General features: G+C 41.9%; 1 protein-coding gene and 1 pseudogene across 1 annotated transcript; both read left to right on the top strand.

The window, feature by feature from the left end:
* The first annotated feature begins 1456 nt into the window (after nt 1-1456).
* On the top strand, nt 1457-7585 carry LOC133927532 (transcription factor DIVARICATA-like; annotated as a pseudogene).
* Nucleotides 7586-15964: 8379 nt separating this feature from the next.
* Nucleotides 15965-18103, top strand: LOC133925777 (uncharacterized). Its single transcript, XM_062371528.1, has 3 exons — nt 15965-16692; nt 17028-17084; nt 17749-18103. The coding sequence occupies exons 1-3, from the start codon at nt 16163-16165 to the stop codon at nt 17756-17758; spliced, it is 597 nt and encodes a 198-aa protein (XP_062227512.1). The 5' UTR covers nt 15965-16162; the 3' UTR covers nt 17759-18103.
* Nucleotides 18104-18312: the final 209 nt, after the last annotated feature.

Raw genomic sequence — 18312 nt, 5'->3', positions numbered from 1 at the left:
GCAATTTAAATATATTATTTTCTTTATTCATAAACACATATGAAAGATAATTTAAATTAAACACAAGAAAATCAATTTAGGCTAAGTTATTAAACATTTTCATTAATTTAGACTAATGAATGCCATATCATGCGAAAAGATATGCAGATATGATTCAAAAGTTCAAACTGTTCATGGTCATTGTAGTAACACACCAAAGCATTCGGTTAGAGATAGATATGATGTGATGTGTTATAAATAATGCACGGTAGAGATGTTACACGACATAAAAAATTTACGTGAAAAACTCTTGTAGGAAAAAACTATGGACGTCAATCGACGATCTTTACTATTTGAGGAGTTGTGTACAAACACAGGGGATTACACTGAGCCATCTTATCTTCCCGTGCGGCTTACAAGATGTATAACAGTATATATATGATGGACAAATAAGACTTAGTCTAATTAATACGGATAGATCTGGAATATGGCCAAACAAGCATCCCTTACCAAGCCCACTTTGGAATTCGGCTCACATATCAACATGATGAGTTTATTTATTTTATTTATCTTTTTTGCGGAAGATATCAACATGATGAGTTGGAGTGAAGCATGCATGCAGTCATGAAACTTCACTACTGACGATAGTCAACTGATAATAGCCAAACCAGGCACCGGTATTCAGCCATCCGCTGTGCTGGAGAACGGGACACTGGCAGTATGCATGGTCTCTGCCTGCATGGCAGTTGCACGTCCACACGTGTGACTCCAGGCGTGTGCGCTGTCTGTTGACAAACCTCATCAGCATGTCTTTCGATGCAAAGCTGGGTTGGCACGAGTGTTGTCTGCCTCTATTCTAAAGGCCATGCATGCGAACGTAAGTACACGTACGTGTGTTCAATCATCTAGGCCTGCGCGCGAGAAGTGTGTTTGCACTGCCAAGTTGGCAATGTTTGCAACAATTGTTGCCTTAGAATAATCACACGAAACTGAACACGTGCTGGTGTGCATGCACTGCATGCTTACGCTCAAGAGCTACACTATTACGTAAAGACCAGAGATCGAGGCTGCTATCAGTTGGACATTCCTGCCTCGGGCTGCGTGCAAGTGGCATTTACTTGTGCTATAGGCTCTCTTAAATCAAACCACTAGGTCATTTTTAATACAATTGTTGATCTGTCATCTCACGAGTCCTAGGCCATCGCGTCGATATCTCACTCTTGTTGATCCGAGTCGTTGATGCATGCTAGATCAGACTTAATTCCGTATGTTTGACTTTGTTATTAAATATTCACCATTAGACTTGCTACCAAAATTTTCAGTTAATCGAAACCAGGACTAAAATATTCACCGTACCACAGGGCCTAGAAATACCCTGCCTTGTGCTCACCATTCTTCTCATCCTAACAACTCTCTTCATAGTTCATACTACCAACTTTTGTGTAGTACTCAACCCTCAGCCCCCATGGCACGTTACATGGATCCCATGTTCAATGGGGAGTGGAAACCCTCCGAAATAGAGATGGCAAAATCACTCATCGCTAGGCACAACAACAACGGCTACGACGACACGAACAAGAAGCATTACGACATTGTGGATGTGCTCCAAGCAAGGTTCCCTTGGAAGAAGCATCAGGTAATTGACTTGCATTGTATGTTGATCTCGTGGTGGAGATGATGCAGATGACGCAGTGCCAAGGGAAGAGCGGCGCCGGTGACGCCTTCTACCAGCCTGCGGCGGCGGGCAGTGCCTTGTGAACAACTTTGGGATGCCGGTGGAGGATCCAAACATGGACAGCATGGAAATGTTGCTTGGTTCTCTGACTATGGAGACGGGGGCCATGAAGACGGCGGAGGTAGCCGCGTTGGAGTGGCTGCTGGCTCCTCAGCCGGAGAGGCGCACGGGGAGGTTTTGGACAGCGGAGGAGTACAGGTTATTGATTTGTTGGATATCCTTGAATCTTTCTCTCACTCACATACGCATGAGTTCGGATTCTTTTACTTATTTTGCATTATTTTGGAGATGCTTTCCTTGTCTCTCATATGAATTATTAATACACTTATTAATTAAGGATGTGGTGTGGGGTATTGATTATCATGAGATGGGAAGATTTGGTTTTTGCTGTCACTGATCTTGAGTTGAGAGTATGGATCGACAAGATCCGAATTCAATTTTTAGGGAAATATCGGTTGCTACAGGTATTTTAGTGGTTAATAAGGTCAACTTTGATTTCCCCCTTTTTTTGTTTGTGTATCACTAATCTTGAGAGTATGAACAAAATCCAAATTTAACATTTTTTTCTTCTATTGATTGTTCACATGAGATAATAGGAAGGTTATCCACTAATAAATTAGCAGCAGTAAAACTGTATAGAACTTGTGGTGGCTACATATGTTTACTGCATCAAATAAGGTGTTAATATTATTCCTGGAAAAAAAAAGTATTCCTAGAAAAAAGATACTATTCTTAGGCCTTAGCACTATAAAAAACAGGTGAACAATGTCGGTTCCAAAATCTCATCAGTGTCGGTTTTGGACCCGACACTGATTATTTGGCCCTGATAGTCCGTGACTATCAGTGCCAGGTATGGAACCGGCACTGAAAATCACTATCAATAACGATTTGTGGATGGAACCGGTACTAATAGTATACATATCAGTACTAGTTGGTAAAACAAACTGGCATTGATATGTGTACTATCAATGCCGGTTTGTTTTACCAACGGGCACTGATAGATATTTCCCGTTATTTTCAAAATGTGGCGGTTGCCGTCAATTTTGTGGCATTTTCAAATTTTGGCGGTTGCCGATAATAGTATACGGTATATTTATGGACGCGCACATATAAATTTAATTTACGAGACGTCGAGTTTTATCATAGCATATATACACAAGCACATATAAATTTCATTTCTAAAACATAAAGTCTCATCATAGTATATATACACCGCATACATGTGAGGTTTCATTAAAAAATGAAAAAGAGTTTAGGTTTCTTGCTAATTGAAGGTTCTGAACTCTATTTTTTCTTGTTGGATGAAGGTAACGAGAGAGAGGAGCCAAATTCATGGAACTCGCCGGTTGGACTGATGACTTAGTCATTGATGAACCTGACGAATTGTTCTTGAAGTGCGATCATTTCAATGGCCATGAGTCGATCTCTGAACAGCGCGAGGAGCTGCAATTTCAATAATTGAAGAAATCAATCCTTATGAACATGTGTCGGACCTAAAAATTAGTCATCAAGATGTATGTCGCATACCTCAGCATCGACCACGTGCTACGACGCGTCTCCATTGAATCCGTGCATGAATTCCATTACATAAAAATCACATAAATATTGCCCAAGTCCTGCTTCCTACAAGGACAGTCATGTCGAATAATCCATTCTTTCATGAATGGCCGGTGTCTGACACTCTTCTTGATGTATTGTAGGTACACTCTGCATGTGTGTGATTATTACCATAAGCATATTTAGATTCAATCTAATCAAATATTACAAGGGCAATTATGAAATAGTCGGGTTTTACCTTTGTAGCAAGTCAATGACGGGTTGGTAGGTTTCTTTTTTATTATTCCGTGATTCGAAAACAATGATCTTGCTGATGTATGGTTGGATGACAAGGACGATCCAGTGATAACTGCACATAGATCACCATAGGTTAGTTGGTCCTAATTTCTAACTATGTATTGCTCAAAAAGAGTAGAACATTCATGTAGGGAAACACATACCCAAAGTGGTAGGGCAAAAGTATGTATTTTTTTCAATTGTAGCTCTAGAATACACTTCAATGCATAGTCCTCGGTTCCTTTTGGATCGGATTGCATCATTGTCGGGTTTACATGATGTGGGTCGATGAATCCCACATGGTCGATGACCTCTATCTTGCATCTTTGTATCTCCGTTCTACATAAGGAATAATTTAAGACATTCAATCCAATGATACATAAATGTATACTGTAAATTATACGTATACGACACTTACAGAGTCCAACAACTCAAGATAAACACGTCGAGGGCATCTTGCTGGTACAATCGATATATTTCCTCAAATAATATATAAATAGAGCCGTCCCCGTAGAGGAAATCTCGATCCTTGTATTTGGCCTCGAACATTTCTCTACCATCATGTGATTCCTTCATGTACCACGCCTGGAATTTCCGAAGTTGATAGGTCAATTTGTCCCACACATTTGGCACGACCAAGAGTTCGCCCAACTTAAATTGCCATGTCTCGGCTCCTTTTGGAGCCAGGGACTCATCTAGAAATTACTCTTTTGTCATTTTAGCATCTTCAAGAAAGCTTTGTAAATTTTGTTCTTGTCGTATCTATTCGATAGAAGACTCTTTCAAGTATTTCTTGCTTTTGATGCGCGCATAGTCTGATTTACTCTTACGCTCAATAGGTTTAGCCATCTTCAAGAAAAACTTCTGTGTTTCTGCATGAATTGGTTTTTTCTTCTCAGGCTCTGGCTTTTGAAAGAATTTCTTGAAACTGGCGTCCACTATCGCTCTGGTTTCCTCTGGTGTTTGTTCATAAGGTAACTTCTCAGGTGCTACCACCTTCTTAGGTGCCCTTTGCTTCTGGGATGAAGCCGACTTCTAAGATGAACTCAAATTCTTAGACTGTGCAGCTATTATCAACTTCGGAGGGGGAGGAGTTGCTTCTCTTGGTGGCACTGGTGCCTCTATTCTGGGTGACGATGGCGGTGGTGGCGATCGTGGAGGAGTCGGAGAAATTCTGTGTGATGGGTCCGACTCCGCATCAGACGACTCGTCAGTCTCATCTTCAAACACTATGTAGCGCTTGGGCCACAGAACGACCTTCGCACAGAGTCCACGTGGACCTTGGCGTATCCCCACGGTATCGGAAGATCGTTGAAGAGAGCTCCTTCCACGCATTGGTCGACCTACCCCATAGCCACCGTGGTGGTAATGTTCAAGGTGGGCACGACAAGCTTGCACACTTTGCTTTCTGTGATGTCGTCCACAGGGTAACGGGCCGATTCTTCTTCTGCAAACCCCGTGGACGCGCAGCTGCTCCGACGACCACCAAGGCTCACAACATTTTCTTTGCCTTGCTGCTGCATGTTTGCTTGTTGAAGTGCTTCTTTGATTTTAGCGTCTGTCATCTGACGCTCCTGTATAAGTTCTTGTTGTACTACAGCAACTTGATGTGCTCATCTTTACAGTTCGGGTAAACTGGTGTTTTAGAGTCCTTTATCATGCGCTGGAACTTTTGATGTTGTCTTTCACTGGTGAAGTCCCCCTCCCCATCGCGCAACATTTGCTCTAAGTCGTCTTCATTGTTGCCAACAAAAGTGTCCCCTCCATCATTCTCGACAAAAGTATCTTCAAATGCCGACATATCGAAGTCTTCGTTAGTTGTCATATCGTTGCTTATGTCTTCTTCGACTGTTGGTTGCCCTCCCAACATCTTCAAATTCACCGTACTCAGTCCAATGTGTATAGCCAGCCTTGAAACCCCTGCGAATCAAGTGTGCGCGGATCTGCTCTATGTTTGAAAACTGCTTCTCGTTCTTGTAGTTGACACACGAACAACATATATAGTGATCGGCACGCTTCCTTTTTAGCTTCTTGTACACTGCGGTAGCTCTTAGAAAATCCTCAATGCCAACAAAGAACTCTGGCCCTCGATCCTTGTACATCTATGACCGATCTATCTGCAAAACATTATAATTAAACACATTCAACTTATAATCATTAAACATTTGAAAATCTAGAATAAATTCATTGAATTACCTCGCATCTTGATTCGTCCCTATTTGAGGGCTCATCTTCTTCCGGTACTTGGGCCGGGTTGTGGGACCCACCTTCCAAAGGCTTCTGCATCCGATTGCAACCCGTGGGTGGATGTGCCATCTCTACAACATAATATTCTATCAATTATGTTAAATTGACTATGTTAATTAATGAACAGAGAAAATCCACTAAATTATTATTTAAATTCAAGACTTTGAAAATATACGCAAACCTCATACTAAAAAATTGGAGCTAGATTTTAGGGGCATTTGCAAATACCTCCCTAATTTTTTATTCTTTGCAAGGATGCCACTCGAATGACAGTTCTAGTGGGTTTTTTTTAATTTTTTAATGGCGATAACGGTTCTAGTAGTGACAAATTTGCAATTGTCCATAGATTTTAATGTATGCACCCACATCTATTTACATGTGACTATTAATCTACTCCTTAAATCATCTACAATGATAAAATATCGATCTTTCTCTAATTTATATCATAATGGAGCTCTTGCTAATTCCAAAATTCAACATCAAAGAACAACCATCTAAATTCAAATCTAGAGTAATATAGCAACTAAATTCAACTAAGAATTAAATGTAGATCATCTCTATACATCTAACAATGACAAAGTTGCAAACTTTTCCTAAATTAGATCTCAATTGCATCTCTAAATCCAAAACCGTAGAACAAGCACCAAGCATCAACCCTAGAGCAATCTACCAAGTAAATCTATCTAAAAAAGAAATATAGAACATCATATTAACCTTAGAGCACTTGACTCCTCCAAATCTTGATTCCTTCAACTGTAGAGATGGTAAAAATGGCGAACGATGTTGTTTTGGTGAGCTTGCGGTGGCTCTGGTCGCGCTTGGGGGAGAAGGTGGCTTTATACTGTAGAGCCACCTCAATGTCGATTGGTATATGGAACCGACACTGATAGACGCTATCAGTGTTAGTTCGTGGTTGGAATCGGCATTGATAGACACTATCAGTGTCGGTTCGTGGTTGGAACTGGCACTGATAGTGTCTATCAGTGTTGGTTCTTAACTCCTCAGTGGTTGTTCACGCACGGGAGTTTAAGAACCAGTATTGATACATCAATAGTATCGGTTACTGTTGAACCGGCACATATATGGTGTTTTATAGTAGTGTAGCAAAGTGTTATATCCACAGTTATCCATTTATTTATTTTTCATCATGAGTGTGATGACGGTTATTTCAAAACGTTTTTTATGCATCTTTTTTTTGCTATAAATAGATAGTTATGTCGTAGAATCAATAAATAAATAAGTTTGAAGCGATAAATAATTTTTAGATGATTAAGATATAAGAAACTTTCACGCGATTGTAAATTGGCAAAGCTGTTTTTTGAAACAAGAAATAAATCTAGTAGTAGAAAAAATTATTTATTTATTTTCAAATCAATAATGTGGGATAAGTTCAACAGCAATGGAGAGAATTTTTTTTCGAACAGCCGAGGAGATAAAAAAAAATAACTTGTTCGTTCTGAACCCTATGGTGTATGGTCTCACTGCAGGTTGTTCCTCCGCGGTCTGCGCGTGTACGGCCGTGGCGACTGGAAGAACGTCTCCATGTACTTTGTCAAAACCAGGACGCCGGTGCAGGTCTCCAGCCACGCGCAGAAGTACTTCCGTAGGCTGGAGAACGCCGCCAGGATCGGAGGCAGCGCTACAGCATCAACGACGTCGGCCTCTACGACGCCGAGCCCTGGGCGCAGAACTCTTCCGGCTGGGAGACGCTCTCCTATGCCGGCGGCGGCTACAACCCGAGCTGCGGCCTCGGCGCCGGCGGTCAGAGTTCGACCCAGTGCGCCGCCATGAACAACTTGGCCCAGGTCTGGTCGCCCTTCCTGTACCGCGCCGACCAGGCGAGCAGCAGCCAGGCGGCCTGGGGACTGGTGAATAATGGTGATCAGCGCATGGGGGCTTCTGCTGCAGCTCCGGTAATGACGGAGGCAGGGAGCCAGATGGCCTGGACTGGTGACGATCAGCAGGAGGGAGCTTTTCTTCCTCAGCAATGGATGAACGACATGTACTAGTTTGTGTGGTTCAGCATCCAAAGATGTACGGCGACCTAGCTCGCGTTGGGTTAAGTGTTATTACTGGGGAGTGAATAATTTCGTTGCAATGAACATATATTGCAGTGAACTGTTGCCGATGTGTTCGTAATATCTATGTGTCCGTGTTTTATATATTGTGTGGTGCTTGGTTTTGTAACCTTCGGTTTATAAATTGATTATGTCTGTATGAACATCACAATGGGCATATATATAGTTATAGCAAGTACGTATTAATTCTCATTACCGGCCATGTATGTTTTACTGTAATGTATGCTTGATTCTTTCGTTATCGGACTGGATTGCCAAAGATGTATAGGAAGCTCATAAGAAGCAGAAGATCATGATTTTCACTGGACGTCTCTGATGAAAATGTGTTTATATGTATGGTTTACCAACCCAATGGGCAGATATATGTTCCTGGATCCTAAGTATTTTGATTTGTTGCACTATCGCAAGTGGATGATTTAGTGTGGAACTCAATTTTATGATCCACCGGCTGAGCTCGTGGACGAACGCCCCTTAGAGGCATACACGGATAATTTAGGGTGTTTGGTTGTTGGATAACTCTAGCCTCGTCTGTACTAGGCAACCTGCAGGCTGGGCTTAGCTAGGCTCAATTGATACAAGGTGGGTGTGTTTGGTTACTTGTTTTTGTTGAAACAGGCTTGGATAGGATTATGTTTGGTTAGTTACATGTACTCCATATTTACTCACCCCTTACAAGCTGTGGTGACCTTACCCCAGCATATCACAAAACGTACTGTTTGAGGAGTTGAACCATTGCTTTCGCATCCATAAGAAACCAAGTTTCATAATGCAAACAAATATCACAAAGAATAAATCTCAAAGAGTCACAATGATTACTACGAGTCATATTAGCTCCATTTTTGCATGCTGCAGGCAACTGAGCAATCGAAATCTAATCAAAGAAATTAGACATCCAACAGAGTGAACTTGAACTGCAGCCGAGTGTTCTTGTTGGCACTGTAACCACCTTCTTGTAGATCTAGCTAGCAGAGCCAACCGAATCTAGGCGGAGGGTGTCAAGGGACAAGGGATCATTAACCACTGACTCCAGAATTGAAGGATGCCTGAGGAAGCTAGGGGGATGTGGATCAAGAAGGTTTGAGGGCTTGTAGGTGTAGGCGGGCAGGGACACTGCACGACGACCAAGAAGACCGGTGAGGCCATCGCCAGTAGGGATGGAAACGGATCGGATACGCATGGAATCGAATTCGGATAGTACGATTTATCACATTTTAATCTGAATACGAATACGGATCCGGATATCTTCGAATACGAATACGAATCGGATAGTTCGAATACGAATCCGCATTCGGATATCTACTCGATCTTCGAAATTCAGGTTCGAAATTTAAATTTTTGAAAAAATTTGACTGAAATTTGATAAAATTCGAATGAAATTTGTTCTACTTTGATTGGGCCGGAATTTTACAAATTTTGTTCAAAATTCATGTTGAAAATTTAATTTTTTGATCAAATTTAACTGAAATTTGATGAAATTTGACTGAAATTGTTCCAATTTGATTGGGTTGGAATTTCGTTCATATCTGAAATTTCTAAAACTTTAGCAAAATTTAGTTCCCTGGTTGGCGGATACGGATACGAATCGGATATATCTCGAATTCGGATATTCACATTTGAATCCGAATCTCGAAAACGAATTCGGATATATCCATTTTAGTATCCATTTCAGAAACGAATACGAATACGGATATCCATATTCGCATTTTAACGGATACGGAATCGAATAATTCGGATTTTCTGCCATCCATTTCCACCCCTAATCGCCAGGCATGGGCGCAGGGTCTGGATTTGGGGAGGAAATCACACAGGAGGTGGTGTGATTCTTTTTGGCATGCGGGGGGCGCATCCACGGAGCCTGACTCAGCTAGCACGCTCATTTTTGGCGTTCCCCCTTGACCTGGCTTACATGCCTCTATTGCATTGAGCTGGCCTAACTAGGACTCCTATGCAGGCAACCAAACACTGAGTTGTTGCATTACACTGGTCTGGTTGGGGGCTTATGCACACAACCAAACACACCCTTAGTGGTGGAATTGGGATCTTTCGTGTCAAAAGAATTTATCTTTAGAACCAAGTGTTTGGTATAAAAACCATTTAAACTATATTGTTATATGCAATTTACTGAATGAAATATCCATGTTGAACAATTAAAACAACCTATCCCAACAAATCACATAAAATGGTTGAACACGTGTTGGATTGGATTCCATAAATCGGTGCATCAAGTGTTTTATGTTGAGTGCATATAAAAAGCAAAGACTATAGATCTAGAATCTAGGGTCGCTTTAGTTTTTTAGTATAAGTCTTTTCTTTATTTTGCGCCTATGATGGTCTTCTCCATCTAGACGTTGTATTGGTCATGTAAGTGTTTGTTCTCCTTCTCTTAATGAAATATGTGCATTGCACTTTCTCGAAAATAAATCTAGAATCTAGATTAAACAATACATAATGAGTAATGGAAAACTGGAAAGAAAAAACACACCCCGTCATGGGCTACACACTCATTGGGTGGGTGGCCAAGATAGGCTCCGTTTTGAGGCAAATAGAGGCATGTCATGTCCATCATCTCAACTAGGGCCTCTAGAGATGGAGACTAGACTAGGACCCTCTCCCATAGAAGGAAAAAGTTCATATTGCCTCCCTCACCTATTGCTCGAGTCTATTTGGTAACCGTAAAACCAGATATCCCATCTCTTCCATCTATTCAAACCGGTGCAATTTACCTCCTTAACTATTTTTTATGGTGGTTTTGTCCTACGTGGTGACAACTCAACCTACGTTATTCGCAGCGTTTCGCTAACGCGGCATCGACCTTGATGACTCAGTAGCTGAGTTAAATGGGCCCGTCGACGTTGAGGACTTTGTTCCCCATTCGCCAAACACTAGATCGAGACTATTAGGTAGAGCGGTGGTGACCTAGATGGAGCTGTGGAGAGAGTGGCAATGACCTCAACAGAACTGTGGAGAGCAATTGAGAGCATGGCAAGTTCGAGGAGCAGCAGCTTCTTCCCAGCGGAGCTTCAAGGGTGGGACCTCTTCTTCTCCTATCCTGTACAGGGAGGGTCAATTGGACAATCACCACCCGTGATGTGCTTCTGCAATGCGAAGGTGGCGAGGTGGATCTCGTGGAGCGACGACAACCCCGGGCAGCGGTACCTGAAATGCCTTCGTGCTCGGGTGAGTGCATTCCTTTTCTTATTAAATTTTGGTTCATTTCCTAGAACTTTGTTTGGAGATTGAAAGATGGGGTTGCAATCGCAGGTGGGTGGCTGCAATTTCTTTGCTTGGTATGAAGGGTGGACGACCAAGTTCCTGAGGCAATTTCTTGTTGATTTGCGCGATGCGGTAAGGTCACTGAAGAGGGAGAAAGAAGAACTAGCATTTGCGATTGCGGATGGAGCTTTGAAACTGGAAGAGCGGAGAAGGGAGATTATTGCATTCAGGGAAGAGTTGGCATCTCTGAGGAAGATGGCCTACGAGAAGGAAGCAGAAAATATTGTACTAAGGTCCAGGATGAATAGGTTAGAGAAGGAGAGAGTTGTGTGTATTGTTGTGTTTGTGGCATGTGTCCTCGTGGTAGTAGTCATGTTATTTGGGAACTAAGAATGTATGGATGTCTATCAAAAGTGGAATGAATGTATGTTTATCATATATATGCCACTATAATGACTATTATGCTATGAGAATTGAACCATTATGCATATGTTTTAGTTGTCTTTTTTCATTTTGAAGCAATTGTATGTATGTGTTACAAAAGAGAAAATTTGAAATAAATGTATCAATGTGAAGCAGAACTGAACCATTGTGCACTAGAAGTAGTTTTATAACATAACAAATAAGCCAAAGGTTTGGCATTATATCACATATAGTTGGCCAAATAGTCTTGCATTACATCAAAGTTCACAATACCACACACAGGCAATAAATCTCAAATCACAATACCACACACAAGCAGCCCAAATAGTATGACATTACATCACATTTCACAAATCCTAGCATTAAATAGATAAGATAGGTTTCCTGCCACCAGTGATATCACAATTTAGTAGACTCCTATGGAGGAAGGTGGAGGAGTGGTCCAGGCTTAGCCTTTTTTGTGTTTTCTTGGTCCTAGCAGGTTCATGTGCTAAAATTTGAGCACTAGCTGTCCCAGCATTGATCTTGATTGAGACACTTGAAGAAGCTTGAGACAGTGGCACATCAGCATGCAAGTCCATAGTAGCTGAACCACTAAGGCATGTTTCCACTCTTGCATTGGCACAACTCTTTATTATCTTCTATGACTTCATTGGTGCCTAAAAAAAATGTAAGTTTACCAAATTGTCATGACAAGTTCTACAGATGAAGTAAACAAGGAAAAATATTTTTTGTTTTGAAGTCCCAGTGTAGATGCCTTCCTTTTCCTTGTGTTTGTGGATCTTTGGTGTGTGTTTGACAGCACTACCATGGCATCTGGAGTTGCAACGGACTGAGAACCAAGTGTAGCAGATGATCCTTCTCCATTCCTCTTATCACATGTAGATCTATTGTGACCAATACATTTGTAGTTCCTGTATCTAATGATTGTACCAACCCTAGATATTTTGGTGGCTTTTGGTGGCTCATTAGGTTCCCTTCTCCTCTCTGTCTTAGGCCTTCCAGGTATCCTTCCATATCCAGGAGCCTTAAGTGGCTCTCTATCAGAGACTGGCCAGTTGTCCATGCCCTCAACTGGGAGTAGGTAGTGACTATAAGTTTGTCTAAACTCTTCCACTGAATAGCACTTGGCAATATAATCATCTATTGTATTGGTCTTGCAGAAAATGCATGAGATTGTATGAGAGCATGGCAACCCTGATAGTTGCCAATATCTACAAGAACACTCTTTTCTTATGTAAGTTGAATGTGAATCTATTGGCATGGTGTTTAACATCATACTGCTCAATCCCATTACAAATGGCATGACAAAAACCTGATTCAGCTATATAAGTATTCAACTTCTTCAATATGTTTGGGCAAATTGGTATTATCCACCTATCTGACTTAGACTTGTGTTGTTGGATCCTCACCATTACTTTTCTTCTAATGGTCTCAAGCATAGTAATGATAGGGAAGAACCTAGCCTCTATAATCCATTTGTGAATGATTCACACAAGTTATTATCTATTAAGTCACAGTTAGATCCTAACCTAAAGTAAGCCCTGCTCCATTGCTGAGAATGAGTGTTCAAAATGCCTTGAGCTCCTTCACGTGTATCTTGGGCCAACTTTTCTCTAGCCAAGTTGAACAGCATAATGTATGGAACCTTAGCACACTTCCAGAACTTCTTTTGATACTCCTTGTTCATGAAATGCTTTTTCCAGTTGGCATATATGTGCCTAGCACAGTTCTTGTTCTTAGCTTCAGGAACCCATTTCTAAATAGCAGCTAAAAGACCCTGCAAACAAGCCCAACTAGTGTTAAAAGATGGTTGAGGTGGATTCATACCCAAGAAAAGGTACAAGTTAAAGTGCATATGTGAACCTAACCTTTTATTGGTCTGATATGAACACCCAGTCTCTTCCATCACCAATATTTATGTTCCTGAATAAGAGGTCACAGAACCAATCCCATGAGTCAAGTTTCTCCTTGTCCACAACTTCCCATGCAATTGGGTATATTTCATTATTGACATCCCTCCCTAAAGTACACAGTAACTCCCCATTTGTTGCTCCTTTAAAGAAACACCCATCAAAATCTACTACTTTTCTACATCCAGCAATGAAATCTTTCTTGCAAGCATCTAGACATATGTACATCCTTTGGAAAACAGGTGGATCCACATCAGGTTCCTTATTCACAACGATAGTGCTCCTAGGGTTATTCCTCAGAAGCTCAAGCTAGTAGTCATACAACCTCTGATATTGGCCTTTAGTTGCATCCATTGCTTTTTTTCATCACAATGGACTTGGCTCTCTTCAGCTTGGAGATGGATACATCAGCCAACATTTATTCTTGTATAGTTGTCTTCGTATGTAGTATACTCCATTGAGGGTTCACTATTATGAACTTCTCATACTTTGTTGCTATCCTCGAGGTAGTAACCGGCTTGTTATCTCTTCTGGGGGGGGGGGGCAAGTATGGAAATTGACAAAGGTTGAGATTTGCCAACTGTCAGTCCTTGAGTTGGTTGACAACAGGCACACCCAAGGATAAGTCTGTCAGTCACACTTTGCCCTCACCCTCCTTGCCACTGAACTTTCTTGAATTGCTTCTTGCCACTGAACTTCATCCCTAATTCAAATCTTAGAACACCATCATGCTTCTTGTACCTTGGATACTTGCTAGTTCTTGTGCTTATCTCCCCATCACTACCCATTTCTTCTACTGACTCTTCATCATCACTATCATCATATAAGATTTCATACCCATCTTCTTCAATGTCAACATGCTAGGTTGACTTACCCCTTGGGCCATCCAGAATCACATCATCTAGTCTAGTAACTTGACCATTCTTTAGCCTTTTTTGAATTATTTGAAGTTCTTATGTATCTCTTCTGCTTCCCCATCCTCTTCTGATGGACATGAATCTCCAGGCAAGAAATCACTATCACTGCTAGACTCAACAACTTCATTTCCAATCTCTGCTGCTTGGTCACTAGTCTGTACAACTTCCTTTCTCTTCTTTGCAACTTGGCCAGTACCTTGTACAACTTCCTTTCCCTTTTTACTTGGGCTACTGTAAAACTCCCTCATCCTCTTTATCTGCATGTCTATCTCTTCCTTTGATTCAGATCTAGCTGCAAGCTAGTTTTGTTCATGCACTACTCCCACTTGCAAATCATCATTCTCCTCTGACTCATCATCGGCAATTTATTCAATCTCTTGTTCATAATCACTACCTTCATCCCCTGCTTCATCCTCATCATCTGACACCTCCTGTATTGCTGGGTCCTCAGCATACACTTCTGCCACCCCCCCCCCCTTCAATAATGCAGTCTGCCATATACTGATAGACCTTATCATCAACCAATGCTCGTAGTCCAGCTGCAAGTTCTTTCCCTGGGAACAACCAATGCAATAAGGTACCCTTCATGACTTTACAATAGTCGTGCAGATGTCTAACTATATCAGGAAGGGACACATTATCTCTATCTATATATGGCATTGCCTCATTCCCTCCGCAGTAATGGAGGTCCTTTCCATGATTCACGAACTCTCCATTGAAGTGAAACCTTACTGCAAGCGTTCCTACAACATCCATGACTGACATGCTCGACTCACCTACATGCAAATCAAAACAAACCATCACTTTCTAGCTTAATAAACTAACTGCATAATTGAATCTCCAACACCAACAATAGTTGCCTAACCATAAATAAAGCACCATATCCACAGCATTGCACATAAGAAACTGAGTAATACACCTAAACTACTATAGCCTCACTAAACTAATCTTCCACAGCACCAGATCCGAGAGAACCACACATGGAGCTAGATAAAAATATCATCAAATCGATAGTGCACAATTGCTAACATTGGAAGATTCCTTCAAATCCGCTCCACCATTAGTTCGAGGATCCAATCTTCTCATCGTACCTCACCCTCCGCACCCCACACAATGTCGCCGTTCGTGTCATCTTCTCAATCGCGGTCGAGATCGCTACCGCTCACTTGACTGGTCGAATGGGGAATGGGCTCATTTAACCAGCTGCTGAGTCATCAAGATCGATGCCGTGTCAACGAAACGTTACAAGACATGCTGAGTTGTCACCACATAGGACGAAATCATCATCAAAACCACTTAAAGAAGGTAAATTACACCAATTTAAATAGTTAGAGGTAAGATATCTAGTTTTACAATTACAAAAGATAAATAGACTCGAACAATAATTAAAGAATGGCAATATAAACTTTTCCCCATAGAATCTCTCCCGTAGACTTTGTCTTTGGCCCAATACGTGTAGGGTCTGTTTGTAAAAGGGAAATTCCAGTAGCATGGGATATCCCATCCTTTCAAGCCAATTATCGTCGTATCATCAGTTAAACTCTAAACTTTGCTATTTCGTGGGATGATACAATATGGCAAAATGCAATTGTAATACTGAAGTTTGAAAAAAAAAAGAGAGAGAAGTTGACCAAAATTTTGACCTTTTAATCCGTCGCTCGGATGACCGATCGGAGACCGTGGTTGCGTTCATCTCGTCGAGACGAACCCATTTTGCTATTCATATGTCCGTTCCGGGCACTCAGGGACCCGTAGCGAGCCCAATAAATCTAGACCGTTCGTTGTTTTGGAAAAAAAAAAAAAAAAAAAGAGGATAAGTGCTGGATGGATCGGTCCTCAACCCGATCCATCCAGACACTTCGAGCCGTGCGTCTCTCTGCTCTCTCTCTCTCGAACTCTCTCTCTCTCTCGCGCGCCGGTCGCCGCCGAGCCCAGCTGCCGGCCGACCCGCCGCTCCCTGCTGTCGCAGCCCGTCGCCGGCCACCGTGCGCCAGCTCCTGTTGCCGCGCCGGCCGCCTGCTTCGGCGCCGCCGCAGCCCTCCGCCGCAGCTCGCCGTCCGTCGTGCGCCCGCCGCCGCCGGCCGACGCTGCTGCCGCCGGCCACCACCGGCCCCGCCGCCGGCTGCCTCCCCCTCTCTCTCTCTGTTCTGCCGGGCGGCCAGAGCCCAGCCGGCCGAAGCGGCCAGCGCCAGGCAGAGGAAGAAGCCAGGAAGAAGGAAGAAAAAGAAAAGGAAAGAAAAGAGAAGAAAAGAAAAGGAAGAAAAAAAAAAGAAAAGAGGAAAAAGGGGGAAAAAGTTAGAAATTTTCGGAATTTCGTCGGATTTGTCGTCAAACTTTCGAAGGCGAATTTTTCGGTAATTTTCTGGCCGTTTGTGGTTGGATTAAATCAATCAGTTAATTCGTGTCGTATCTTTTCATGTGATCGATAGTTCGATTCATTTTGATAATCGTGGTTGACTCGAAGATACGACATCCGAGTTGCAGTATTCAGTTCTTCGAAGTGAAATCCAAGTAATGAGGATTTTAGTTCAACCCTAAATTGGAAATAGTGTATCATTTCATGTGATACAACTCTCTGTTCAGTTGTCCGAAATGTCGGCGTAGATGCGACGTTTTTCGATGTAGGGTTGATGCTTCATTATTTTATGTGCTTCAAATGTGTTTTAGTGCTAATCACATACCTGTACAGGTGGTACCTCTTCTGGGCGGCCGTGATTTGCTTTGGATTCGTCGCTTTTGGTAAAAGGCAAGTAACTTGGGGGTGTGGTTCTATGCTATGTTTATATCCATGTCTTACTTCTTTTGCAAACAGAAATTGAAGTATATGGTTTTATTTTTAAATCCATTTAAATTATGGATGTCGTTGCTTTTGATTATTTAAATCAATGCTTTTCTTATTAATCTGGACTATACCTTTATCTTCATGAAATCAGTTTGTTTTCATGAATCAGTTGTGGTTTTCATCTTGAGCTATTCAAAAAGGAATAAAGAATTGACGTCAATTCACATGCATACATATGCATTTATGCACTTCATATGGTGATAAAGGCCGATCATTGCCATCGTGCGTGATTCGTACCGGTACATGGAGTTGCATGAGATGTTGGCATCGTCCAGCTCTCAAATGGAGTTGCATCATGGCATTCATACATTTCTTTGTTTTCGAAATCTGGAGAATACAGAATTCTGGGGTTTGAATGCCATTTTGTGTGAAAGAACGGGTTGGAGTTTGTCGTTGTTTTCTCGACAAATATTCTGAAAGTGAAAACCTCTTTAAAACCATGAGTTTTTGGCTTGTTGATGTGAGAAGGATGTGTATTTCCAAATACCTTCAAAATGAAGTGAGATGTGTTTATATACATAGCTGTTACTTGCTGAGTTTTTCTCACCCCCTGTTAAATCTTTTACAGGTATGTTTAGTTGCTGACGTGCTTGTCGGGGATGGTTTTTGGTAGTTGCACGCACGCCCTCATCACAAAGCCGATAGTCTCCCGGTGTTTGAGTTGAGCTTTGTTGATGAGTTGCCGTTTGTTTTGGTATATGTTGTGGTGAGACGCTGGTAGCGTCGTGAATGTGATATATAAATGTTGGTTATATCTGTTTTGACTGCCTGAGCTTTGTTTCTTATGGTCAGTTATACCGCTCTATAGAGGAAATGCTGCCAAAATTTCCTATTTTCAAATAATTAGGCTCAGTTGGAAGTAGGGTGTTACAGCTTGGTATCAGAGCCTAGGCTTTAGATCCTAGGTAATGGAATGACGAACCTGACACACATGCACATGTAGGATGGGAAAGGGGTTGCATATCTTTTCATATGCCTTGTTCCGCTATATTCCCTTTAGTTTATTTATTGGAAGTATGTTTGCAGTTAGTGCATGCTTACTTATCCGTTGTGATGTTTGTAGCTATGCCGCTGAAGGTGCGAGGTCGTGGTCGAGGTACCGAGGCGGGTCGTAGTCGTACAGCAGCCCCAG

This window comes from Phragmites australis, chromosome 8 (genome assembly GCF_958298935.1).
Source record: "Phragmites australis chromosome 8, lpPhrAust1.1, whole genome shotgun sequence".
Taxonomy (NCBI): Eukaryota; Viridiplantae; Streptophyta; class Magnoliopsida; order Poales; family Poaceae; genus Phragmites; species Phragmites australis.
This window is presented reverse-complemented; position numbering and strand designations above follow the sequence as displayed.

Excerpts from the sequence above, each read along its gene's own strand:
- LOC133925777 (XM_062371528.1), top strand. The coding sequence starts at position 16,163 with ATGGATCGGTCCTCAACCCGATCCATCCAGACACTTCGAGCCGTGCGT. Across the intron at positions 16,693-17,027 it reads TTTCGAAGGCGAATTTTTCG|GTGGTACCTCTTCTGGGCGG; the intron begins GTAATTTTCTGG and ends ATACCTGTACAG.